Genomic DNA, 25,808 nt, shown 5'->3' with positions numbered 1-25,808 from the left:
TTTCCAGTTTGCAGATGAGAAAACAGGCACAGAGAGAGGAAGTGATTCTTACTACATCACGCAGATTTAAGGGCAGGCTTAGGAGTGGAGCCCTTGGCTCTTAGGCCTGGACTCTTCTGAACCATTATGCTCTTCTGCTCGGAGCCATGTGACCGGGCACCACGAAGCAAATAAAGGGGGCTTCTTGGAGGTGATGCCACAGTATCTTGAAGATGAGGTGATAGCTATGCGAGGGGGAGGAAGAAGTGTTCTTCGTCTGAGAGAACAATGCTCCTGAGGTGAGGAGCATGGAGACACATTTAGGTTCATGGGAGCAATTCTCACGCTTTCCGGGTGGACCGCCTCACCCAGGCTGGTGAGGGCTCAGCCAGCTGACAGAGCTCCTACCTTCTAGCCTGGTGTGCTTCTCTGGGCACTCACTCAACCAGTGTGGCCTCCTCTCCCAGCCGTGCTGTCTGGTGTGGCTTTACAGCCAAGGCTGGGACCTACACTCTGTCTCCCACAGGTGCAGACTTGGACAACCTATGTGACCTCCTCCCACGTGCATGATCCGTTCTCTCGGCCACAGCCCTTCGGTTCACCTCTTGGCCCTGATCTGGGTTCTTTCAGCCTCGCATTGTTCTGCTGACACCAGGGCTGGGGGTGGGAGTTTGTGTGTGTGTGGGAAGGGGGAGCGGGTGGTGATGATGGTGTATTTATGCCTGCTCCAAGGGGAACATACCATGTGATGGTCAGGCAGGCAGTCATTTGACCCTTTCTTTTTAAACAACAAAAAAATCATACTCATAACCGTGATATATATATGTAAACACACACAAATAGGAATTGGAGCTCAAAAGAACACTGTCTAAAAACCTGTCTACAAACCATTAGAAAAAGGGTCTTAATATTTTAAGGTCATAGACAGCTTTGAGCATGTGACGTAAGCAATGGGCTCTCTACAAAAAAATTATACCCATGAGAATGTTTGCATAACTGGTTTCTTTGGTAGATCGTGGACTTCCCCCGAGTCCTGGAACACAGGTTAAAAGTCCTGTGCCCTCAACTCCTGCCATCTCCTCCTACTGGATCTCCCTGCCCTCCGACTTTGCAGGGAGAGATATAAGACGTTAATGGCTGCAGCTCAGGGCTGGAGCTACCCAGACAGTCCTGGCATCACGTCGTTTATGCAAAGAGAGCAGAGGCTTGGGGTTTGGAACGCTCAACCTTCCTGTGCTCAAATTTCCATGACGAGGGCATTAGTATAACATTACTCCCACACAGCCAGCCCTAGGGGGCTTGGGTGGCAGAGATAATTTATGCCTCAGTTTCCACACTAACTTAATGCTCACATATCTAGGCTAGGATTAGAATGGACAGAGGATGGGCATCCAGGTTCAAATCTCAGTGTCATTCTTGGGTGACACGGGGCAAATCACTTGGCCTCTCTGGGTCAGTGTCCTCATCCCTAAGGTCTGCCCAAGGCATTGTTAGAATTACTAGATGAGCTCCACATGAGGAATGTATACCTGAAAGCTCCTCATATACTTCAAACCACTAAACAAGTTTAAGAGTGTTGTTATTATCATGGCGGGGGGTCACTAAAGTAGGCAGGGGATCACTGCATTCTGAGAGTGGCTGGGAGATTTATACCAAGGAAATTGCCTTCAGGACTGGGAACCAGGGAGGGGAATGGAGATCACTTTTACTTACAAAGGTCAAGTTGAGGCCTAAGATACAGAATGATTTGTTCAGGGCCATCCATTGATAAATCCTGGGCATGGTGGGGACCTCATAGCTTAGGGTACTTAGCTCTGGAAAACCCCAGCAACATCCGGTGGCCCTGAGTCATCTGCTGCCCTGTCTAAGGCTCCGTTCCATCCCTCAGACAAGGAAAGAGACTCTGGGAGCAGCCTCTTGCCACACTCTGCTCCCTTGGTCCTTTGTACTCAAATGAGGGCCCTTGTCTATGAAAGTGCCAATCAACTTCCAAGTTCGAAGTGATGGGAAAACAAGAAGGTCCTTCATTGGGTCTAAAGAGCTGATCTGGAGGAAAGACCGAGTGGAAATGACCAATCACTGCCAAAGTCTCCAGAGTGTTCCATGCTGCCCACCTTACATTTGTGTTTTATGCAGCATTCAGGCTGCCGGTGCCTCGGGCCTGCAGGCAGGTTTATGAGATTAAAGTCCAGTGCCCAATAAATAATTTAGCAGCTTACTGAAAAAAAAAAAAAAAAAAAAAAAAAAAAAAAAAATACACACAGGATAATAACTACTATCTCCAGCAGTCTGATGTGTACAGACATTTTAAATACACATCACTTTCACTTACATGTTTCCCTTTGATGTAGTCTGAAACCAGTAAGGAGGAGAAAAAAAAAAACACTTCACCTTCCCCTCTGACTATGTCCATCACCAAGATGGCATTGATGAGAAAGAAAATTCTTCAATGCACTAATTATTCAGGGCCTTGTTGGCTGTCCTGCACCTCCCACCCCACCCCCAACCCCCGATTTTTGCTCTCTTCTCCACTCTCAGTTGCTGTTTGTATGTGTAGGAAGAATTTGAAATATCCAATAGACCGATATTCATTCGGAATTTGGGTTGCTTCTCCCAGGGGTGTCTTTTTGGAACAAAGCTGGCTCCAGGTGCCATCTCCTGCAGTGTCACAAGTGACTTGCTTGTGGGTGCAGCTTAAAAGCAGAAATAAATAAACATCAATGCCATGGTCACCAAAGCCCTGGCCAAAGTTTTAATGAGCCAGAAGCAGTGGTGATTGATTGGGAAGGCTTGGTCTTTGGCATGACAGAGGGGAACAGTATTGGAGAGAGAGGAGTCAGAGGTTGGGGTGGGTGTCACAGGGAGATGGTGCAAGAAGGCAAAGAAACATTCAGGAAGTTCTTCCAAGGCCTGAAGCATCAATGGGTGGGTGGTTGGGGTGGGTGTCACAGAGGTAGGGGTGGGTGTCACAGGGAGACAGGGTGCAAGAAGGCAAAGAAACATTCAGGAAGTTCTTCCAAGGCCTGAAGCATCAATGGGAAATGAGTGGTACACAGTGTTGGATGTAGCCACATGAGCTGGCAGGAGGAAGGAATGTCAGAGGGAGCCATCCTCTCCTTACTGGAAAGTTCCCCTGTTCTGATTGCAGTTAAGGGACAAGTGGCTTCCGTGGGGGAGCCGGGCATGAGACAGTGATAGAATTTTCCTCTAGCTTTCAGGGAAATCCGGGAGGGTGGCATCCATTTCTGTACTAGCCCCTTGACTCTCCTTCTGTAGGTAGTAGCATCTACCCCATACCCACCGGCCGCTGGGCTTATATGGAAACCACCATGCTTACACCAGCCCCCCGTACTCTTTGCACCTCCTTGGCTGTGGATGTATTTATTGCCAGTGGTGGTGGTTTATCTCCCTTTGTTTATGGCCTGGGACAGGCTGCCTACAAATAGCTCCCCAAAGAGTGGGGAAACGCAGGCATCTGCCATTCTGTGAAGCTCTTTTCAGAAATGAAAAGGACAGTCATAAAATGTTACATTGGGAGGGGGGATGGAGGGTGGGTAACATGCATCATAAAAAACATAATGGACTAATGCTAATACACAGACTGACTGCAGCCCAGGGGTGTCTGCTGAGCTCAGACATAAATACTGGGGAGACACCAAGGAGACAGGTTTTTTATTTCTTTAATTTGATGGTGGGGGGAGGTTGGGCATATTATTTCCTCTATTTCTCTGACTATGGCCATGCCTCTGGGGATACCACCAATCTGTCTTGAGACTGAAGTTACTCAATGTTTTATGGCTTCCACAGCAGTGAGACTCTTGGAAAGACTGAAGGTACTGGAGGGCTTGTGGGTGCATCACATTGCCTCATAGAGTGAGCCAGTTTGGGGGTTTTGTTTGTATTATACAAGATCTTGCAAAGAACAAGAGACCAGAACGGGGCGAGGATTGTGCTGAATGCATGTGTGCTTGGATGCATGTATCAGTACCTATGTACCTGCTCAGCGTCAGGCTGACTTCCAACACTGAAAGGACGGATTTATGTTCTCTGCTTAGTGGAAATGAAAGCAGCAGTATCACTAACAGTGACCCAACAAGACTCTGCACCTCACTCAACTTCAGGGTCCAAGAGTAAAATTTTTGGTGATTAATGAAAAATTCACACACTTGAGGACTCGACCACACACATTGTTCTCTAGGGTTTTATGTAGCAAAGCACCTGCATGTGCTGGTTAATGGTGGCCATTGGCCACCTGCTACCTCCCCAGGTGTTTGCCTTAAGAACGGGTAAATGCACAGTGTATGTGAGGGCAGAAGGCAGAGTGGATCAAAACCCTGGATAAGAAGAGCCTCCGTTCTGGATGATGCCAGGATGCTCTCGACCCTGTCTCCATCCCCCTGAAGCACTCAGAGCCTAACAGTTGTGGGCCCTGGACACAAGTATGAATGCCGTCCACTAAGACTACTTGAAAATAAGGAGAAACAGCAGGAACTATGGTGCCTACTGTCCATCAAGAAGCCCTTGTCTAGTCTCTCAGTGTATGGTGAGATAAGTCCTGAAGGCATTTGGAATTCATGTGCCTATTTACCAGTTGTTCTGAAGGAGTTAATTTTTTGGTGTTGCTGTCCCTGAGAATGGGTGGAAAATAAATATGGTCCCAAGAGCTAGGCCTTTGTCTTCTGTATCTGGGTATATGTGAGAGGAGAAAGAGAAGAAGGGTGGGCGTTTTATTAGGTATAGAAGACCTGCGATAAGCAATTCAGATACTTCTTTAACCTTATTCTAAGCCTTGTGAAGTAGATATTATTATCCGTGTTTTAAAGATGAGAACTCTCAACGCCAAGTTTCCAAGAGGTTAAGTAAGTTAGCCAGGGTCCCACTCCTAACAAATGGTAGAGTTAGGACTTGAACTCAAACCATTGTCTTCTCACAATGACTTCAAAATGTGAAAGAAAAAAATCAGTTAATGATGATTTGGAGGAAAATTTATTTCTAGTCTGAAGGTCAAAAGAGCAGGGACTAAGGCATCTCTTACGCCAACTGGTACATGTTATTATTCCAAGTGATAAAGTGGGGGGGGGGATCACTACCCGTGCTGTTGTTGGAAAAGGGTTAGCGAACCCTCGTGTGCAGTGACACGTGAGGACCTAGACTGGGGTGAATGGTGCATCGGCCGTCTCCAACAATGAACTGGTGATGATAAAAGATGCTAATAAAAGACTGGGCTCCTCAGTAAATAAATATGCTGCAAGTTTACCTGGAAAAGCATCCCGTCGTGAGAGGGAGCTCATCCTTTCCCACCATGTGCAGCAGTGGGCTCTTCTATGTGTGAGGTTAACCAACGCTCTGTGGTCCAGTGAGTTCTCTGGGTGGGGGCCTTTGGAATCAGTGGTGAGTGGGGGCCTTTCCCAGTCATCTACCCAGACATGAGGCCCACTGGGCCTATCAATAGAGGTTTGGCTAAGACCTTTTCAACCCAGTTTAGGGCATAATGAGACATTCTGCTTCCCTTTGCTGGCTCGTAGCCATCTTCAAGTCTCAGAAACGAAATCACCATAGTATCTAGTTTCTTAGGCTAAGCATGAAGTTAGACATAGGAAGACCTCCTGACTGTGAACTGTCTGAGGCTTGACCACGGGTGACCAACTCTGGCTCTGGCAAACTCTTTCCAAAGACTTTAAAGAGCGTGAGACACCTAATTGCGGCTCACAGCACTGGGCAGGAGAGAGCCTTCCCTCCAGCCTCACCTTTGCTTGCTGGTATTTCAGTAAAGGCCCAATACAAATATAGAATGTATAATTTTCACATCATTCTTGGCAAATCCCAGGTGCGCCCCATTAGCAGAGTTCCAAGGATGCCATTTTCTATCAAGAAAAAGACACGCCGCATCATAGTGCTTAGCTCAGGGCCCTATTAATAGCGATCCTAATTATATGGCTGCAAATTTAATTCATAGCAATGATTAGTGTCAGAATCAAAGACATCAGGCATCAATATTGATGGAATTGCATAAGCCCCATAAACAGAGCACAAGCATTCCGGCCCTTCCCCCCAGACGTGGTTTGCTGTTAACTATTGCATTAATGTCTCTTCCAATTTTGCCAGATGGAAATGACTCCATTTCTCAGTGTCCTCCTCCCCTTGAAACCTTTATTCTGAATGGGTATGGCTGGCACACAAAAGATCCCAGACAGTGTCTTTGAAGAAGAGCCCTGGGGCTCCAAGGGATGCACGGGTGACGGGCCCAGGCCCCACGCTTTACATAGCAGCTCTTGGCCTCGTCAGCAACACTCCTTTGTCTCCCCTTCAGAAAGCTCAGGCAAACAATGGTGCCTAGAGAAAGAGGAGTCAGCTGGGGACTGTGTGTAGCACAAAAGGCTGCCATCCTATCCATTCTGGCCTGGGCTGAGATGGGCAGGGAGGGGGAGGAGGAGGCCTGCGAAGAGAAGGAGGCCTGAGGTGAGTGACACAAGGCAGCGTGTGCTGAGGTGACAGCTGCCAGGTCCTGGGTCCACAGAGCATCTTTGCTCAAAAGAGTGCAAAGTATTAGCCCTTCCACTCTCCTCTCATGCATTTTCTCGTAGCTCTCTGTAGGGCAGGTGGTGGGTTATGGGTGGACAAACAGAATGTTAGAGAAGACCAGTCGAGTTAGAGAAAGCCGATGGTTAACAACGCACAGGTCTGGAGTCAGAAAGATGGGGATTCAAACCCCAGCTCTCCACTTAGTAATATGACTCTGGCAAGTTACTTAACTTTGAGCTCAGTTTGCTCATCTAAAAAACAAACATAATACTAATTCTTAGCTTACAAGAATATTGTGAGGCTTAACTGAAAAAACACTTAGCTCAGGGCTTAGCACAAAGTGAGGACTTAATTTATAATGGCCCTCCAACCCCCCAAAAGTGGCATACCTAGAGAATGGACTACATTAAGACTCAAGATTCTCAGTTCAGTATTCTAATTTGTCAGAACTTCTTAGCCCCAAGGCAAGAATTTTGTGCTTAAATAAGCCTTCTAGTAAGATCCCCAAGACATGTGGAGTGAAGGCTCAGGGGTGCTGGTCACCCCAGAACAAGGCTGCATGGTCTGGCCTGGGATAGCAGTCTTTTGCTCAGGTAGGCTCTTGCCCTAGGGAGAGTGATCCCCAGACCAATTTTAGATTTTGCTTAGGGAATGCTTGCATGCTGGGGAGAGGTGGAGGTTAGTCTGATGTTTTGTGCAGAAGGACTGTTCTTCCATTTGATACAGAGAGAAAGGCCCCCAAAATGGAATCTAAAAACTTGGATTTTAGTCTTGCCTCTGTTGCTAAGAATCTGGGTGATCTTGTGTAGGTCACCTTTCTAGGCTTCAGCTGTCTTATACATAAAACAGAGTAATAAACAACTCCACTGCCCAAAGACTGTAGGTTGGACCAGTTTTCTAAAGTCCTTTCTAGCTATAAAATCAGGAGAAGATTCCTGACCTTGCATGATGGAGTCCACCCTTTCTCTGAGGGGCCCTGGCCCCGCTGCAGAGTCCCAACTCCACAGCCTCCCCGCGTTGCTTGACTGCTCTCTCACCCACCTTGAACCGTAAAGCATGAGAATTCCTGATTTGTTACTAAAGTCTGTTGATGCCACGGTCCTTTCCAGGTTGAGGGTGGGGGAGGGTGGGGGTGGGCATCCAGCTGGTAGCAGTAGCCTTTGACACAGAAAACCAGACTGTGGTATCAAAGAGTGATGGCCGACTGGGACAACCCCAGAGGCACCCGCTCCGAAACTTCTGCCCCACCTTGGAGCCTAGAAAGCTTTCTGGAGGCTGAGAGCAGGAGAGGGATAGAACCCCAGGAAGAGACTCCGAAGGACAAAACCTCACGGTTGACCTTCGTCACTTGTATTCCATTTATCTCCTGCTCCCCTAGAGACAAGAACACAGGATAACGAGAAGGAAAGATGAGTTCAAGCAGCTGCTGGCTTTTAGCTTCGTCACCTCGGGACCATGCAAGCGACCCAGGTGCATGCTGAGCCGTCTCCACCTGAAACATTTGTAGCTCTAATTCCAATTCCCACGTCTTCCCTTGATGTACCCTCTGACCCTGAGCAAGTCTATAATCTCTCTGCATTTCAGTATCACCATATGCAACAGAGCACAGAACTACCCCAACCCTTCCTGTTGATTCGAAATGTTATGGGACTAATGAGCTAATAGAAACCAAGGGACTCTGGGCCCGTGAAGAAAAGCACGGTAATAGCACAGGAAGGCCAGTGATAATACTAGTGAGAGTCACAGTGGTAGTGAGAGGGGTAATAACAGCAATGGCTGCCTTTTATGAAGCACCTACTACCATGTTTCCCCGAAAACAAGACCTAGCCGGACAATCAGCTCTCATGCGTCTTTTGGAGCAAAAATTAATATAAGACCCAGTGTTATGTCATGTCATGTCATGTCATGTCATGTCATGTCATGTCATAGCATAGCATAGCATAGCATAGCATAGCATAGCATAGCATAGCATATTATATAAGATCCGGTCTTACAGTAAAATAAGACCGGGTCTTAAATTAATTTTTGCTCCAAAAGACGCATGAGAGCTGATTGTCCGGCCAGGTCTTATTTTCGGGGAAACACAGTATGTATCAGGCTCTGTATCAGGTACCTTACATCCCCCGTGTCTTACACGCATAGCAATCTCTCAAGGTAGCATTAGTGTACCAGTTGAGGAAACTGAGGTCCTCCCAAGGTCACACAGTTAACCTGCCACAGAGCGTGCAGCACTGAGACATTACCGTTGACTTCAGAGGATGCACAGGGCACAGGATGGCCTTGTTTTACTTAGTTCTGCAAAGCTCCAAGAGCAAACCACCACTTCCCCGGCCTCGCCCTGGGGAGGGGTGAGTACACATTGTTTGGTGATATGGGACATGGAAAGCTCTCACTGGTGACTAATGCAGCTGGTGCCAATGTCCAGCGGGATTAGATTAGTTCAGCTCAGCTGGTCTAGGCTTCTAAGTATTTTGTCCCATGACTCAGGGCTGGGGGCAGGATTCTCTTCCTCCATCGGACCTTGCAAACATGTCACTAAAAAGGAGGCTGATGCGACAGTTCCCCTCCCCCAGAGAGCCAGAGTGGAGTGGGCTTGGGGGAGAAGCCTCAAAAATGTTAGTGATAATCATGGAAGCACTTTTGTGCCAAGCACTAGACTTAGTGCTAGATTTCACTTAGTCCTTATAATTCCACACAAAGTATTCATTACTACCCACTCTACAGAAGAAAAACGTTGAGGCTCACAAGTCAAGTAGCAATAGTAATATTTAAGTGCATATATGTTTAAATAGTAAAATTTAAGTTCATGTAAAGCTTGGTACCACGCTTTACCTGAATTATTTCAGTATGCGCTACTTTTTCCATTAGCACTAATTAATTCTACATATACCATATTGCGCTTACTTATTCTGTCTGTTTGTTTTTGTCTGTCTTCCCACATTAAGATATAATCTTCATTAGGGCAGGCAATTTTGACAGTTTTGGTCACTACAATATACCCAGCAAATGGCCCATCGGAGGTATTCAATACATTTTTGTTTGATAATGGATGATTTCATTTAATCCTCATTACAATCTCATGCGGCAGGTATGATCATGGTCCTCATTTTCACCTGAGGAAACTGCGGCTCAGAGGTCACGCAGCGAGTAGGCTGGAGTCCGGAGGGCATCCCATAAGCTTATATACTATTCATTAAACAAATCTGTTCCTACCGGAAGGCAAAGGACTAGACCAGCTGGTCTTTGGAGGTCCTGTCCAACACTGAGATCTATGTCCCTGCTCCATATCCACAGGCAGGCAAGGCTCAAAGGCCTAAATGCTATGCATCTACACGGTTGGTGTTTTCCTAAAGATGGGAGATCTGTAACATGGCTACCTTGGCCTCCTGGAAATTCTGCACAGCCTATTTGGGTAACCTGGATTCTATGAGCTCTACCCCTCTCTCCGACCCCATCCCCGAAACACAGTTCCCTATGTTTTACCCGTCCTGTGAGAAAGCCCTGAGCTTGGGGACATTTTGTAAATATGACTCCTTCCCTGTGCCAACCAAATGCTGCCTTTCCCAGCTTTCAGAAGACCAGTTCTCCAGACCCAAGAGGCCTATAAAACAACAAAACAAATAGTGAGTTTGGCGGCAGGAACCTGGGCGCGGAGCCAGACTCATTCCTAGGGCGATAGTGGTGAGCTCTGAGCTACCACCATCCTCTCCAGGGAAGGGGAAGAGGGTGTCTGCTCCCTGCTCCCCCAGCCCCAGCACTGCTGAGATGCCTGGGGAGTCAGGGCATCGGATCAGTAGTCACAGCTCCCAGAAGAGCCATGAGGTCTCCTAGACTTGGACCCCCTGCCCTGGCTGTTTACTCAATCCAGGGTTCACACTGAGACCAGTGAATCATTTCCACTCAGAGAAATGAGTGGCTATTGTTTGGAAGGGTTGGCACAGAGAGAAAGGCATGTTTCCCAGCATTTCATCCAACTTAGCCTTCTGTCCGCCAAGACAACTCCACCCCATGAGGGAGACAAGTCACAGGTTAGGAACTTCTGTGTGTGTTTTGGGAGGAAGTATAATCGCCAATGCCAACATTGCCAATGGAGGGGTCATATAACCTTGGGCAAGATACTTAGTATGTCTGTAGCTCAATTTTGCATATCTGTAAAATAGGGCAGAGACACAAGAGGTGATCACCACACTTCGTTGAAGTATTTGTGGAAGATGGAAAGGACCATGGAAAGGTGTCTTGTAAGTAATCAGTGTTATCAAATAACTGAGCAGTAACCCCGGGGCCTGGGAGACTTACTACTGCTGTGCTCTCCGGGGATTCTTTTCAGGGCCTAAGCTGCAACTGCAAGAAGCTCCCAGCTTTCCTGGCTTTGCTTAGTAAACTCTTGGTGAGATTGCAAAGAGAATAGAATTGGGATGTCAGAGCTTCCTGTGGGTTGCGGACTGGAGACCTTGGGTTCGTATGTCCTTCGGGAAAGGCAGAAAGAATTTTCCTCAGAAACTTTACAAGTATTTCAGCGGCTGGCTACTAAATAATGGGGAAAAAGGTGGTGCCAAAAGAGGCCAGGGCCGTCCCCAGAACATGAAAAGGGCTGTCTCTGTGCATTTGCAAAAACGTCCAGGAGTCATAAACAGAGGGCTGGCAGCACAGAGGGGAGCAGTGGTTACCTGGGCTTTGTACCTGCCTCCCTGCTGAACACAAGCCTGCCTCTGATCCCAGTGAGGCAGACAGTTGTCCAGGCCATTCTAGATCTCCAAGCAACAGCGTGAATGCAGTCCCCCTCTCCCACCCCATTCAGCATTTCTGAGACTACCACCCACCCGCTTCCAAACGTTGCTAACCAGAAGACAAACTCTTTTCCCATCACCTATCAGCAGTTTTCTTGTTTCCTTGACGCCTCATCCCACCACCACCCAAGCCCTCCTGTCTCCTCCTCCCCCTCCAACCTGTCTAACACATCGTAACTTCCTTCCTTTGCAAACCAGCCACATCAACAGGGGTTACTCTTGGTGCCTGATCTATTCCAATCAGTGCAAATGGGTGTCTGGCATAGAGAAGGTACCCAACACATTTGAGATCATTTTAATGAGCACCTAATGTGTGACATAAATACGAAAAAGGGGGTCCCTGTCCTCCAGGATCTGTCAATCTAAAGATAAGTGGACACATTTGCAGCTGCTCCCTTGTCAGCAGCAAAACTACATGCCATGAGGGGTCTTAGGAAGGCACTACTCACAGTGCTTGAAGGCACAGGGTGAAGGACACGTCACCAGCCCTTGAGCAGCAGGCAAGGTTTCCAATGGGGACAGAGAAAGAAGAGCCAACACTTCCTGCTGCTGTGTAAGGCCCCAGAGCCGAGGGGTCAGAGGAGGCCGCAGGGACGTGGAGCCAGGACTGAGGCAGCAATTTTGGCAGCTGCACATGGAGAGAAGGAAACTGAGGGATGTTGCCCAAAATCTTGAGACAGTCCTTCCTCTCATGTCCTGGTGGCTTCTGGCTTCTCAGCTTGGCCCTGTCCCTCCTGTGCCCCCAGGAGGCTTATACTTGAATGGCCTCCTGAACTCCTCCCTTCAACATGGGAAGTTGAATTAAATAAATGAGTTTGCAGTTCTTGTTGCCACTACTCTTCCTCCATCTGCTTTGGTATCTCTTCTCTGGACTCCCACAGGCTGCTCTGAGCCAGGAGGCATGTCATCATGTCAACCCAGCCCCAGAACACCCTGCTGTCCCTCCCCGAGCTCCTGCCCCAGGCTTGCCTGCCTTCATCACCTTGGCCAAGCCTGGCCCTGTCTGAGCCACGCACCTCCTCCTTGACCCTGAGGGGCTTCCGCCACACTCTGAGGGCAAGCTGGAATGCAGGCATGCCCTCAAAGCCCATACCCAGGGTGCCCTGGCTTCCCTGTCCCTTCTCCACTCTGCCACAGCCTGCCCTCCCTTACCACCCATTCCTACCAAAGGAGTCAGAGAAAGAACAACGGCAAAACTGAACATGTCATGTGGTCAGTGCAGCAGCCCCATCGACAGCGTCCCTGACCTGTGGTCATCCTGTCCCTGCTTGAGTATTTCCAGTGACTGAGAGCTCACTCCCTCTTGAGTCAAGGCTTTCCATTACGGGACAGTTTGACTGCAAGAAACTTCTTCCTTATATTAAGTGGAAAGCTAATCTACTGTCACTCCTACCCATGGGTTTTATTCAGCCCTCTGGGGCTACACTGAATAAATCTAATTCATCTTTCACAGCTTAGAGGCTAAACATGCAGATTGTGAAACCAGACGGTCAAGGTTCAAATCCTGACTCTGCCATGTGGCCTTGGACACATTTCTCTATCTTTCTTGGCCTCTATTTCCTTCCCCTGTAGAATGGAGGTGATAATAGAACCTACCTCATGGAGTTATATAAAGATTAAGTGAGTTAATAGACATAAAACTCTTAGAATAACACCTGACACAGTGCTTGGTAAATTACAGTTATCTGAAGAAAGCGGTTTTGTCTCCTCCTTTGCTCTTTTAACCTTGGCTTAACAGCCTTTTAAATACACTCTTCATGCAGCATGATTCCCACATCCTTCCAGGTCTTGTTTATGTCATGTTTTGGCTTAACGCCCTCTTACAATGTCTCCAATGGGGAGCCACTTGTCACGTCCTGGAAATTGTCCTTCTGTTAGTGTGGTGAAGACTAACTAACTTCGCTAGAGCTGTATCACACAATCTTGTAGTGAGCGAAACCCCCAAGCTCCTGCTCACTTGCTCCTCTTAGCGTTCGATCCTTATGGCACTTTGTCCCCACCTTCTACCGCACCCGGTCCTCCGGGCCCCTCCATGCACTCTAGAACCTCTTTGCACATGCTTCACATCTACTCAGGGTGGCACCCAAGGTCTAGAATGCCCTTCTCTCACACCTCAGCTCATCCATTTATCTGACTCGTTCAGCCTTTAAGCAGTACCTGGTAACCGTCCTCCCTGATAAAGACTTCCAGATGCATTGCTCTACTGCAGCTGGTTTCTCTGGGATTGTTCCATCCCTATGGTGAATCTTTGCCTGTATTCTTATCACTGGTCATGCACCGACCCTTAGCCGATGCCAATATTACACATCTCACATCTTGGTTTTGAGGTCCTGCCCCTCTCTGCCTGTTCCTCTGCATGTCTGTGGTTCAGAGGCAGTGGCTTCACCTGTGATATTCTCCCCGTGTCTAGCTGGGAAGAGTATAGGAGCAAGTATGTGACACAGAGCATAATCACACGTCATGGTCAAGCACTACTCATGAGTCTCTGCTTCCTCTAAGTGTCCCACTCAGGGACATCCTGTTCCGATGGGCTGCAGTGGATGAGGGCTGGACAGTCTGACAGACGCCTGGTCAGGCAGGGAAAAAGTGGGGACTTCTGACAGCCTGCTTCCCTCCCCTCTCCCAACTCTTAGTTGTTGTTTTTTTCTTTATTTTCCTTCCTGTGTTGAAAGAGCTATGGGATCTGGACCATGGTAGGGTTTCCTAGGGACATTCCATAAATTCCTCATGGGCGTTTCTCTGGATAGTGATGGGTGGATAAATAAGAGGCCAGAAGGAGCTGGGGTGTGAGTACCAGGTGCCTCAGAAGAGTGTGGGCAGAAAGGAAGGGCGAGTTGCATGGAGGAGAAGGAGGGGTACTATGAGCTCATAGAAACGGTCAAAAAAAGGTGGAGCAAATAGTGAGAAGGAATAGCCAACTTGCAGGATGGAACAAGCTGCAGACAGGCTCGCCCCCGGTCTTGACCTTGAACCCACTGACTTGCCTCCACAGCGACTTGTCTGCCAGGGTTCAGAGAACTTAGCTTTGCTTGGAAAGATGCCCTAAGCAGCCCCCTGTGCTGTGCAAGATGCACAGAGATATGGGGACGGTCAGGACAAGGGTCCCTTTGAATCTGGCTGGGCTGTTCTTCCTTTAATCCGTCCTCATCCACCCATTTAGCAAAGATTAATGCCGTAACTCAGATCTGGGACCAAAGACAGTTGAGGCACCGGCCCCTGGCTGAACTCTGCAGCATGCCTGGACCCGAAAATTGTTCTCAGCCTCCATTTCTGGGCTCTGTGGCTGCTTCATTAAGTAAAAATGGTGCTAAGTTGGGTGTCAGGGCAAGAAGCAACTTGTCCTAGTGTCTATGCTTGGACAAGTCACTTTTCTTCCCTGGGCCTCAGTTTCCCTGCTGAATAATTAGAGTATTGGGCAGATGATCTCTACGTTTCCTTAGAGAATAGTCTTATTTTTCAAAACACGATAGGGGCCCATCCCATGTGTGATCACACAGTAAAAGGATTAGGTAGGAAGAAGGAAAAAGTATAAGTATGACCTCTGCCTTTAATAAAACTTTCAAGAGAATAAGGGAGACAGAGTCAAATGAATGATCCAGATCATACCACTGGCCCTAGAAAGCCTTTGAGCGATTTAGAAAAAGGTGGTTTCTATGGGCAGACAGGTTCGTAAGAGGAGCCCCTCTGTGCGGATGTGTATACCCGAGGGTACATGGCTTGACAGGAAAAGCTGAGGCTAGATTTCAACGTCGACAGGCCCCTTGGCCCATTGTCTCTGTGCCAGGTACAGTCTACCCAACTGTACAGGTAAGCCAGCTGAGCAGGGAAGTAGCCAGCCTCAGGGTTCCAAGTTGAACCCTGTCCTGGTGGAATACGCCACGTTTAAATGTTAGTGGAACCTCATACGGCAGCTCCTTTCCTCCCCCATTTAGGGAAAGCAAATGCAGGGACCACACTCATGCTTTCTGCCAAGTGGGTACAAGCCCAGCCATGGTCCAGTCCCAGACAGCGTAGAGGGCACAGGACAGAAACAGGTAGGCACCTCTCCAGAGAGTGAGAACAGGGTTAAAGGGCCTTAGTCTCCTGAGAACCAGAAGAGATCTGGATGGTACAGCACTTCCACATAAACCCAGACCAGTTTTTCTCACCTCCCCTGGCAGCAGCTCAGAACAAGCAGAACACGGAAATTCTTCCTCAGCCTCCCTCCCTGCCACCCTCCGTCCACATCCCAAACAACATCTCTCCCAGGCTGTAAGTGGATTAGGAGGAAAGAGCTACAGGGGTGATGTCAGCATCAGGGGTGAGATGCGGTAAGACCGTGCATGTACATTGAGCTACAGATGGAGGGACTGGGGGAAGGTGGCAGGAGGGTAAGCTTGGGAAAAGGGGATGAGCTGGGACCGGAAAGAATGTGGCCTGCTGTAATCCCACATAATGAAGCAGACTGTGCTCGTCTCCACACTGTAAGCACTAGACAAGCAGATACAAGCTGCTGGCTTCAGCCTGCCACACAAGAGGCTGCCCGTGCTGCCTGCCCTACACAGCCCGTGCCATCCAGCGGGCAGAGGTGCCCAGGGCAGGCACAGGATAAGTAGTCTATTTCCTCCTGGCAGCTCAGGTCTTGGAGGGTGGGAGTAGAGAGGTAGGGAAGAGTCTGTGATTGCAGGAAAAGGAAAGAGAGGAGAATGGCATCTCACCCAGGCACCATGTGCCATGAGAGAGCAGCCCCACCATTTGCCTGTGTTCTTAGAATGGAGACCCATAATCTGTTTCATCCAGCTGCTTTCAACTCAACGAAGGCTTTGACCAGTATAATCAACTCCCCAAGCCGTGGGGAGGAATTTGTCAGTTCTACTTGACTTGGAGATGAAGAGTGAAGTATTCTTCTTCCTTAGGAAGATGCACCTTCCTAATTCCTTGAAGTTTGGGCAACATTGAAACATGTTTGCATTCCCTAGACACTTGTCAACTAACGGCTAGGGGAAGCTGCTAGAAGATAAGCACATATGAACCCTTATCTACTCCCCTATCCGACATCTTCCATCAAGAAAACTAAGAGTTGCCGGTAGTTAAATGTCCCAAAACAGCTACCTTCCAGAAGGGGCTCCTCGCTGAGGAGCTGAATGGCACTGGGTTGTGTGGGCTCACAGACTCTTACCTTTTTCAGCTTGCCACTCTTAGTCCCCACAAAAACCACACTGTAGCCATTGTACACGTACGAGGCCACTGAGGTCATGCGGTCCCGGCTGGTGGTGTACAGGGTCAGGCCCTCCACTGGAGTGGAGCCTCCAAGAGGTTGGTTGATGTCCAGGCCGCAGAAGTCGTCATCTATGGGGACCGGCTGAAGGAAAGGGAGGGAATGAGGGTGAATAGCAGCAGAGACACGGCAGTCACTCTACACTAGCCCGCCCCCAAGCACCAGCCCCAGAACAGCAGGCTTCAGAGAGGTACAGTTATGCGGAGCCAGGTCTTTACACATGCTATCAACAACAATACCTCACCAACTGACCCACGAATCCCATGACTCCTGTGAAACCAGAGAGAGGAACACACAGCCTGTTTCATTCACCTGTGGTCACCTATTCGCTGCTTTGCCAAGAGGCCCAGGGGTAATTTGTAAAGCTGATTGCTTAAACTAATTTTCTGGTCATTTTAATGTCCCTGTGGACCATGCCATTCTGTGTAGGTCTTTCTATTTAGACGGTGGAGAATTAGTCTAGAGGTAACATCCCAGGATTTCTAGTGGCCTGGAGAAGGTTTCTTATTTGTTTCTTAGGCTGCAAGGACTCCCTTTGGGCCTCCCTTGGGGCCTCAAGAATTTTAAGCCAGTCAACTAGTCACCACATCCTATACTGGGGATAAATTGATCCCCCCAAAATATAAGGTTCTGTTCAATATTAGGATAAGGTTCATCCTAATATTGAACAGAACCGTTACTTAACCTCCATACACCTCCATGTGTCCCACTACCTGGGTACCTTTCTGCAAGGATTATTGAGGAGCAAATGAAACAACGCAGGCAAAAGAGTTTTAAGTTGCGCAATGATTTCCACTATTGTACATGTTCAGGAAGAAATAAATGAAGGAAAATTCTGGAGGTGATGTCCTTCCTGTTACTAGATTTTTGAAAGGAGTAGTGATGTACCTCTGTAAAGCGGGATCTTTCAGGAGAGACTGGGGAAACTTCGAAAGATCACCTTAAACAAATGAAAAAATAGCTGGACAGAAAGTAGGAAGACCTGAATTTTAGCCTCTGCCCTACACCTAAGTGGTTGTATAAACTTGGGCCAATGACATCCTCTTTGGAGATGTTAAAAGAGAATGCTAAATTGATTATTTCTAAGATCTCATCCAGTCAAAAAAAAAAAAAAAAGAAAAAAAAAAGGGCCGGCCCAGTGGCTTAGGTGGTTGGAGCTCCATGCTCCTAACTCTGAAGGCTGCTGGTTTGATTCCCACATGGGCCAGTGGGCTCTCAACCACAAGGTTGCCAGTTCAATTCCTCGAGTCCCACAAGGGATGGTGGGCAGCGCCTCCTGCAACTAAGATTGAACACGGCACCTCGAGCTGAGCTGCCTCCCAGATGGCTCAGTTGGTTGGAGCGTGTCCTCTCAACCACAAGGTTGCCGGTTCAACTCCTGCAAGGAATGGTGGGCTGCACCCCCTGCAACTAACAACGGCAACTGGACCTGGAGCTGAGCTCTGCCCTCCAGAACTAAGACTGAAAGGACAACAACTTGACTTGGAAAAAAATAAGTCCTGGAAGTACACACTATTCCCCAATAAAGTCCTGTTCCCCTTCCCCAATAAAATCTTTAAAACCAAACAAAGCAAAACAAAACAAAACAACAACAAAAAAACATTGAAAAGACTGTATGCTTCCTGAGGACAGGGGCTGCCACAGGGTTGGTGTTCTCTGTACAGTTTCTATCCTGGGGCTGGCCCATGAAGGGTCCTCTGAAATGCCCTAGTTGACTGCATGACATGGAAGATGGTGGGCAAAGGCTGCAGACTGACTTTGAGCCAGAAAGAGCCCTGAGTCCTGTGGAAACTATTCCTTCTGGGTCTGGGAAGGCATCCCAGAGGAGGAAGGAAATGACTATCATGGGAAGCATTGGGGAGAACTCACAACCTGTTCCCTTCACTTCCTCCTCTCACCCTGACCAGAGATGAACAGCCTGGATCATCACTCACTGACAGACGCATTTTCTTGGAACAATTGGTTTATAAGCTAGGGCATGTGGTTGTTAAATAAGGGACTTCCCTTCCATTCCCTTCTAAGGTCCAAAGGAAACAGAGACTCATATCTTGGGATTCCTTGGTGTTTTGTATGCTCTTGCTACCGGCAGAAATGGTGGTACTGCCCGTGTGTGTGTGTGTGTGTGTGTGTGTGTGTGTCTATTTTAAGAAAGGGGACTAACTCTTAGGCTAAGGATGACCTTAAACTCTGGAATAAATAAATGGAGCCCCACCTAGCAGAAGGGATAAGCTTCTTAGGAAGGGAGTAAAGTCAGGACATGAGGAATGACTATACACTTCTGCACTCAGTGACATCACATTGGTAGCTTGAAATCAGTTATGGTGGGAGTATTTACACCATGGGAATTGGCAAACACTTCTAATAAAGGCTCCCACCACCCCTACTGCCTGCATAGAGTCAGTTGTTTAATACATACCAGCTCATCCCTAAAGCCAATGTGGAAATTTCTTGCTCCCTAGAAAGGCAGGTCAGAGGAATCAGCTACAACTTGTTGCATTTTCTGCTCGTCTTTCTCATCCCTACTCCTTAGGCAGTAGGTGCCCTGGTAAGACACAGGAGAGATCTACTTCTGTCTTTATGACTATCCAGCCCTGTGACCTTGATGGCTCATGTACCTTCACTGAGCCTCTGTTTTCTCATCTTTCAAGTGAAAGGACTGGGCCAGGTAATCATTAAACTCTCTTTCGGCTCTGAAAGTCCTTGATTTCACAGCTTCAGTTACTTTCCCACTTTCTCCTGGGGCTGGTAAGGTTGTAGACAAAGGCACAGGCATAACCCAAGCAAGCTTCTGAGAAATAATGACAGAAGCAGAATCTGCTGGTGATTGTGAATTTCTCAACATCCCTCCTGACTATAGACTCTAGACTATACGGAAAATGGTTTATTCTGAGCCCAAGCCCCTGGGATTGCTGGCATTTCTCTGTTTCCTAAGTTGTCGTAATTCCGAAACACCTGATGCTCTTTTTCTTTTGCTCAAATGGTGAGATCTTGAAATAAGGCTTTCCTTAAAGCGGACATGACTAGACAGAAATACCTTGGACGGAAAAGTTACATGGGCTGAAATGAATTCAAATCCTTGCTTTATCCTTAATAGTTGTGTGGATTTAAACAATTTAGTCTTTGTGAGACTTTGTTTTTCCATCTGTCAAATGGGGATGATAATCCTTGTTTCATAGGGTCATTTTGAGGGTTAAGTGAGATAAAACTTAAATTACCCAGAACAGCCTTTAATACAGAGCTGCTTTTCAATGAATGATAGTCCCCTTCCTCCTCCCTTTTCTGGGGACAGACCTTCTACCCTTCATCTGAGAGTTCCATGTTAGTCCAGAGATCATGTTAAAATTAAGCCCTGGGACTACAGCTTCTCTCATTAATCCTAACCCCCTCTAAAGCCACCAAGTGTTTCTGGGTCCCTAAGTCTGGGGCTCCTTGGATTATAACGTGCCCCTCCTATTACAGCCTCCGTCCTTACTGCTGTAAAGGCTGCATCAGAAGAGTGATGCTGGAAGCCTGGGATAAAGGTGGGGGATGATGGTGAGGGGCGCTTTCTCTGAGGCCCTGGTCCTGCCTGCTGTAACCTCTCTCCCAGTGCCTTTGCTGCTCTTTGGTCACTAGCCCAGGCTTGTCTCTCTGCGAGCCACTGGAGCCAGAGAAGGGTGTAGGCTTCCTCTTCCCTGGTTCAGAGCAGGCAGGAATCAGCAGTTTCCTCCTGACAAGGCCCCCTCTGGGCAACCAGGCAGGACTCTGCAAGAGGGTTAACCCTTTCATTTCCTCGCCACTTCTCCTGACTGGTTAGGGCCATAGGTTATAGAATTTTAGTGCCATAAAGATTTGAAGATTATCGCCAAATAATTAGTTCAACCTCCTAATATTACAAAAGTGAAATAACAGCAAATAGCTGGTTCTTTATTGTTATGACTAATATTAATAATTATAGCTGCCATTTATTGAATGCTTATTATGTGTCGGGTATTGTGCTAAGCATTTTACACACATTTTCTATTTGATCTTCATAATAACCATAAAAGAGGGTACTATTATCTCTATTTAAAGATGAAAAAATTACAGCTCAGAGCAGGTCCAAAGTCACACAGTTTTAAGTGGTAGAACTGATTTTTAAATATAAATCTGTTGGACTTCAAAGCCTATTGTCTTAACTTTAACCACTCTCCTATCATACCAAGCAAATGATGGTGGGAACAGAAGTATAGACCAGGAATAATCTGTTTTCTTGCTTTAAGAAGTGGTTTTGGTCCCAATGGCAGGCACCTTCAATTTAGGGTCCTTGGAAGGCAGCCATATGGGCCCTTTGGTCTCAGATTTTCCCCCAAGCTGCAGATCCAGAGTCCACAGCACTTTGCACAGAAATCTATCTTAGCACTTGTCACATGGCATAACAGTTAACTAATAATGGTAAGCCCAACATGCTAGGCATGGTGCTAGTCTTGACATGTATTATTTCATCTGGTCATCCCATGACGTAGGCATTATGATTCTCGTTTCTCAGATGATAGCAGATGATAACGTAGAGAGGGATGTTAAGTTGCTTCTGAAGCCAAGAATCAGCACAGATAGAATTTGAACTGTGGGCTTTGCTCTGCACCCCAAACTCCGAGCCATTTTATTACATTGCTGGCTATTTCTCTCTCTCTCTCGCGCTTGCTCTCTCCCTCTGCTTCTCCTTATGAGATATGTGAGAGGGATAATTGTGTCTTTTTACGTTTGTATCCCTAGAGCCTGGTACAGTGCTGGGCACTTGGAATATCTTCAATTCCCCTTTTTTTAAATGGATGGAAGGATGTGTGATGGATGGATTGAGGGAAGTGTAAATGGATGGAAGGATGGATGGATGGATGGATGGAAGGAAGGCTGGATGGATGGATGGATGGATGGATGGATGGATGGATGGATGGATTGATGGAGGAGTGGATCATGGTGACCACTTAGATGGTAGGAACTTGACCCTCTGAAAGGACAGTCCTGACTTCCTTGTCTCTGGTGTCCTCTAGTCTGGATCCTGAGCTCTTCCTGTGCCCAGACACCTGATATATTTCCCCAGTTTTCAATCTACCGGTCGAGCTCAACTTCCTTTCCTTGCCTCTGACACAGATCCCCCTGCCCACTCAACCCCTTCACTTGGCTTCACAAGGCCCTACGTGGGCATGGTCTGGTCTCTGTGACCTCTGACCAGCCAAATCTCCGGCCACTCTCTCTCCCACATGTGCTGATCCAGCAGCAGTGGTCTCCTTGCTATTCCTCACACACTCCAGGCATGCTCTGAATTCTTTACACTTGCTGCTCCCTCTTTCTGGAATTTTTTCTCCAGATACTCATACGGCTCACTTCCTTCCTTTCCTCAATCTTTGCTCAAAGACGACTTTTTCAATGAGTCAATCCCGTTGGGTCCTGCCTCTTCCCTTTTCCTGCTTTATTTTTCCCTAGAGCAGTTATCACCATTTGACAGACTCCATGTTTCATGTATTTATTTGTCTTGCCTCACTAATGAAAGCTCCATGAGTGCAGGGAGCTTTGCTGTATGGTTCACCGTTGAAGCAAACAGTGCCTACAACAGTGCCTGGTGTGATAGGCACTCGAGGTACACACACACACACACACACACACACACGCGCACACACACACACACACAGTTAACCAGTTGACCCTGGAACAACATGGATTTGAACTGCACAGGTATACTTACTCATATATATATATTTTAATAAATGCTGTAAATATGTTTTCTCTTCCTTATGATTTTCTTAATAACATTTGTTTTCCTCTAGCTTACTTTCTTGTAAGAATACAGTATATGCTACATATAACGTACAAAATACATGTTAATTGACTGTTTATGTTATCAGAAGGCTTCCAGTCAACAGTAGGCTATTAATTAAGATTTGGGGGGGGTCAAAAGTTATGCACCGATTTTTGACTGTGCTGGTTGTCATCGCGCCTAATGCGTGTTGTTCAAGGGTCACTGGATTCGGAATGGCTCAATGGTTGCATCAGCAAACATGCTCTGCGTGTCTGGTACACGTCAGACTCTGGTTACTGGCCACCACCTGGTAAGGTGAACCTGCAAACCTCTCTCATTTCAAGCCCGGGTGGTCCAGGAGCAGGGTGTGCACCGGGGCCCAGGGAGGACAGCCGGAGCTTGGACTCCGGATCAGGAGTTGAGTGGGGTGAGCCCTCCTTACCGCCTTGGTGCACTGGACGTCCTTCCCCAGCAGCCAGTTGAGCTCCAGGTTGCCTTCGCCCTGGTAGCAGGACTGCAGACGCTCCTTTATCTGCAAGTTGATGGCTCGGATGGGGAAGGCACAGAGTGCAGAGTCATCGGGCGGATGGTGATACTGCTTCTGCCCTTTGGAGAAGATGGCAAAGAGCACGTCATCCTGGCTGCTGATATTGAAAGCCTGGGCCAGGGAGTCTCCGGGCTTGGCCAGGTAAGCAGCCTGCAGGAGACGGTATTCCACCCCAGCGCGAGTGCAGCCGAAGGGCAGGGACACATACGAGTGAAACTTGGGGTCGTCCTTGCAGAGACGCACGATGCGGGAGGTGTAGAAGAGGTCTCCAGCTGAGTTGATGGCCACACCCTCCGGGGTCTCAGGTTGGACGGTGAGGAAGTAGACGAAGCCTCCACTGGCGAAACCATAAATGTAGAAGATATCAAAGTGGGAGACCAGGGCCAGCGTGTCAGAGGGGATCTTGATGAGGGAAGAGACAAAGTCACTGTGTAGCTCGTAGTCGAGCATGGCTGAAGACTCAGGGTCCCGGGGCAGCTTCCTACTGGACAGAGTCGGGAAGTAATCTTGCTTTCCATCCACGGCGGTGCCAATGAAGAGCTTGCCATCCTGCCCCTCGGAGCGCACAATCACCCCATACATCGTCCCTGTCTTGTTGACACTGGACAGGTAATGTTCCTTCTTGTGGGACGGTTCCACTAGGATGAAGAGGTCATCCAGCCGCAGCAGCTTGCAGACCCCCTGGTAGAGGCTCCCGCAGGCCAGCAGGCGGTTCTCGGGATAGTCAATGATGAGCAGCTTGTTCACGTTGTTGGTGAGGGTGAGCACCTCGCTGCAGGGCTGCACGATGAGGGGCGGGTAACAAGACTTGTTGTCCTCTTCCGGGCCTGTCTTGTGAGCCACTTGGATAGTCAGGTTGCCCGTCAGCTTGTACACTCGATTGATGGCCCCCACGTACACCGCCCCTGTCCCTCGGTGGACGGTCAAGTGGTTGAAGGTCCAGTCACGGTTTTCAGAGTGGAAGGTGCTGAACTGAGGCATGCCGGTTACTGGGGGTGCCAGCAGCACCCAGACCACTGAGAGCAGGACCACAGACCAGCTATCAACCTCAGTGGCCCGTGGCCAGTGCCTCCTCTGTTCCATGCTGAGAGGGGCGAGGATGAGGAGGCAGATCTTCTGCGCGCTCAACGCCACCTTCCTGGGTTGGCCCTCACATGGTTCTGGAAAACACAAGGCAGGGTGGTCAGACGGAAAATAAGTCCTGAGACGAGTGACCCGTATGGCTTGACCCAGGGTCCCAGCCCTGGCTAGCTCGGAGAGTCTCTTCCTTCTGCATGTCGGTTTTTCTATTTTTAACATACTGTCTCCCTCTTTGAGTTGTTCAGGGAATCCTATTATCTATTTTGGTCTCCAGCCTTTACGCTGTAAAATCCTTTCTTTTACTTTACAAAGCATCTCTATTTCTGTGCTCTTAAGACACCGTTTTTATCTCTCCGAGAGATTAAAAGACTGTTTAAGTTCACTGAGCCAGTCGATTCCCGTGTTGGGACTAAAAGCCAGTCTTCCCCACCCAGGTGTCATGTCTGACCTCTCCCAGTGGGTGGAAATCTCCCCTTTTTTTTTTTTTTTTTTTAAATGCTTGTTAGGGAGGTCCTCTCCTGGCCAACTACTCCCAGAGTCTGATATCACAAATAAAATTCCTGATTTCAGACTTCCAGTCCCTCACATGGCTGTTTCCTGACTTTCTCATGCTCTGTCCTCCAAGGGAAACTGTGCTTCTCGCTGCCCCTCAGACTTGTCCTCTCTAGAAAGAAGAACCCCTGATGTTAGCTGTTAAGATTTGTTAGAAAAGTAAAATGCGCTGTGGCCAATAGGCCTGGGATTCCCACGTGTGCCATTCAGAAGCCTGAACAGCCCCAGGGAGTTGAGTAGACACTGCACCCCCCCTCCCCCCACCGCACACACACTCTTCTTTGGGACAGGAAGATGCCAGCTACTGCCTCCCAGGTCCTGGGGACAATACTTCAACTTCTGCTTCTCTGCAGGCAGGACACAGGACACGTCAGCCTCTTTGTTAACGGGGACTGGCCATCTGAGTCCTGCTTTAGCCCCACGGACAAGAGTTCTGGGTTTGGAAAATGTGGAGAGGAGCAAAGGGAGTCACGTTGAGGGTCAGTCTCATTCCAGTGCTGCTGGGGCCTTGTGACTGTTTCCGGATCCAGGAGTCACCCCCGGGCCTCAGCCTGCCCTGCCAGAGCCTAGTCAGGGTCCCGCCCTGACTCCTTTGCTCCTTCCCCTCCCTCTGGACCACCAGGCTCTAAAGCTTTTCTGTTTTCCAAGGAAACTGCTCCGATGGGCAAAGTGGGGCTCGTGCTGTGAACCTCTGGAGACTTTTGGGCAGGGGGGTGGGAGAGAGGAGCTGTCCCTTCACTCTACAAGCACTGCTCCTGACTAGTGTGGAGAGGGACAGTGGCAGCAGGAGGAGGCAGTGACCCGTCTAGCAGAGAAACCTTTTCTCCCGATGGACAGATTGCCCGGCACCCTTCTCAGACAAGTCCAGACAGAACGCTGGGTGTGTGAGGCAGCACGAGTGGACACACCCAGACCAAGGATGGAGAATTGGCTCCAAGGCGGCTTAGGAGTCCCATCTCTTTCCATTCCCCCGTCTGGCTGGACTGGATTAAAATTAGAACAGTGGTTCCCAGAGGGTCAGGGGGGTGGGGGGTGGGAGAGGAGGGTAAGGGGGATCAAATATATGGTGATGGAAGGAGAACTGACTCTGGGTGGTGAACACACAAGGGGATTTATAGATGATGTAATACAGAATTGTACACCTGAAATCTATGTAATTTCACTAACAATTGTCACCCCAATAAATTAAAAAAAAAGCATAAAAAAAAATCAGAACAGATGCCACCTTGGGAATTTGAACCATTTTTGCTCTGTGTCTTTAGAAACTCTCCTTCCTCCACCTCAACTCTGCCTCCTGGGCCTGATAGCCATCATGGTGCCAGAGGCAGG

The 25,808-nt window shown here is 48.3% G+C and overlaps 1 protein-coding gene across 1 annotated transcript in view; it reads right to left on the bottom strand.

Moving 5' to 3' along the window:
• The window catches only part of PLXNA2 (plexin A2), a 205,745-nt gene that overhangs the window by 156,651 nt on the left and 23,286 nt on the right, over nucleotides 1–25,808 (bottom strand). The window contains exons 2-3 of the mRNA XM_019713816.3: nucleotides 22,743–24,007; nucleotides 16,447–16,629 (exon numbers count right to left, since the gene is read on the bottom strand). Coding sequence (XP_019569375.3) covers nucleotides 16,447–16,629; nucleotides 22,743–23,930 — 1,371 coding nt within the window. The 5' untranslated portion in view covers nucleotides 23,931–24,007. The remainder of the gene's footprint in view (nucleotides 1–16,446; nucleotides 16,630–22,742; nucleotides 24,008–25,808) is intronic.

This window comes from Rhinolophus sinicus, chromosome 11, assembly GCF_057876585.1.
Source record: "Rhinolophus sinicus isolate RSI-liver-muscle chromosome 11, RSI-T2T, whole genome shotgun sequence".
Lineage (NCBI taxonomy): Eukaryota > Metazoa > Chordata > Mammalia > Chiroptera > Rhinolophidae > Rhinolophus > Rhinolophus sinicus.
Note: the sequence above shows the minus strand (reverse complement) of the source record. Positions and strands in the feature narration are given on the sequence as shown.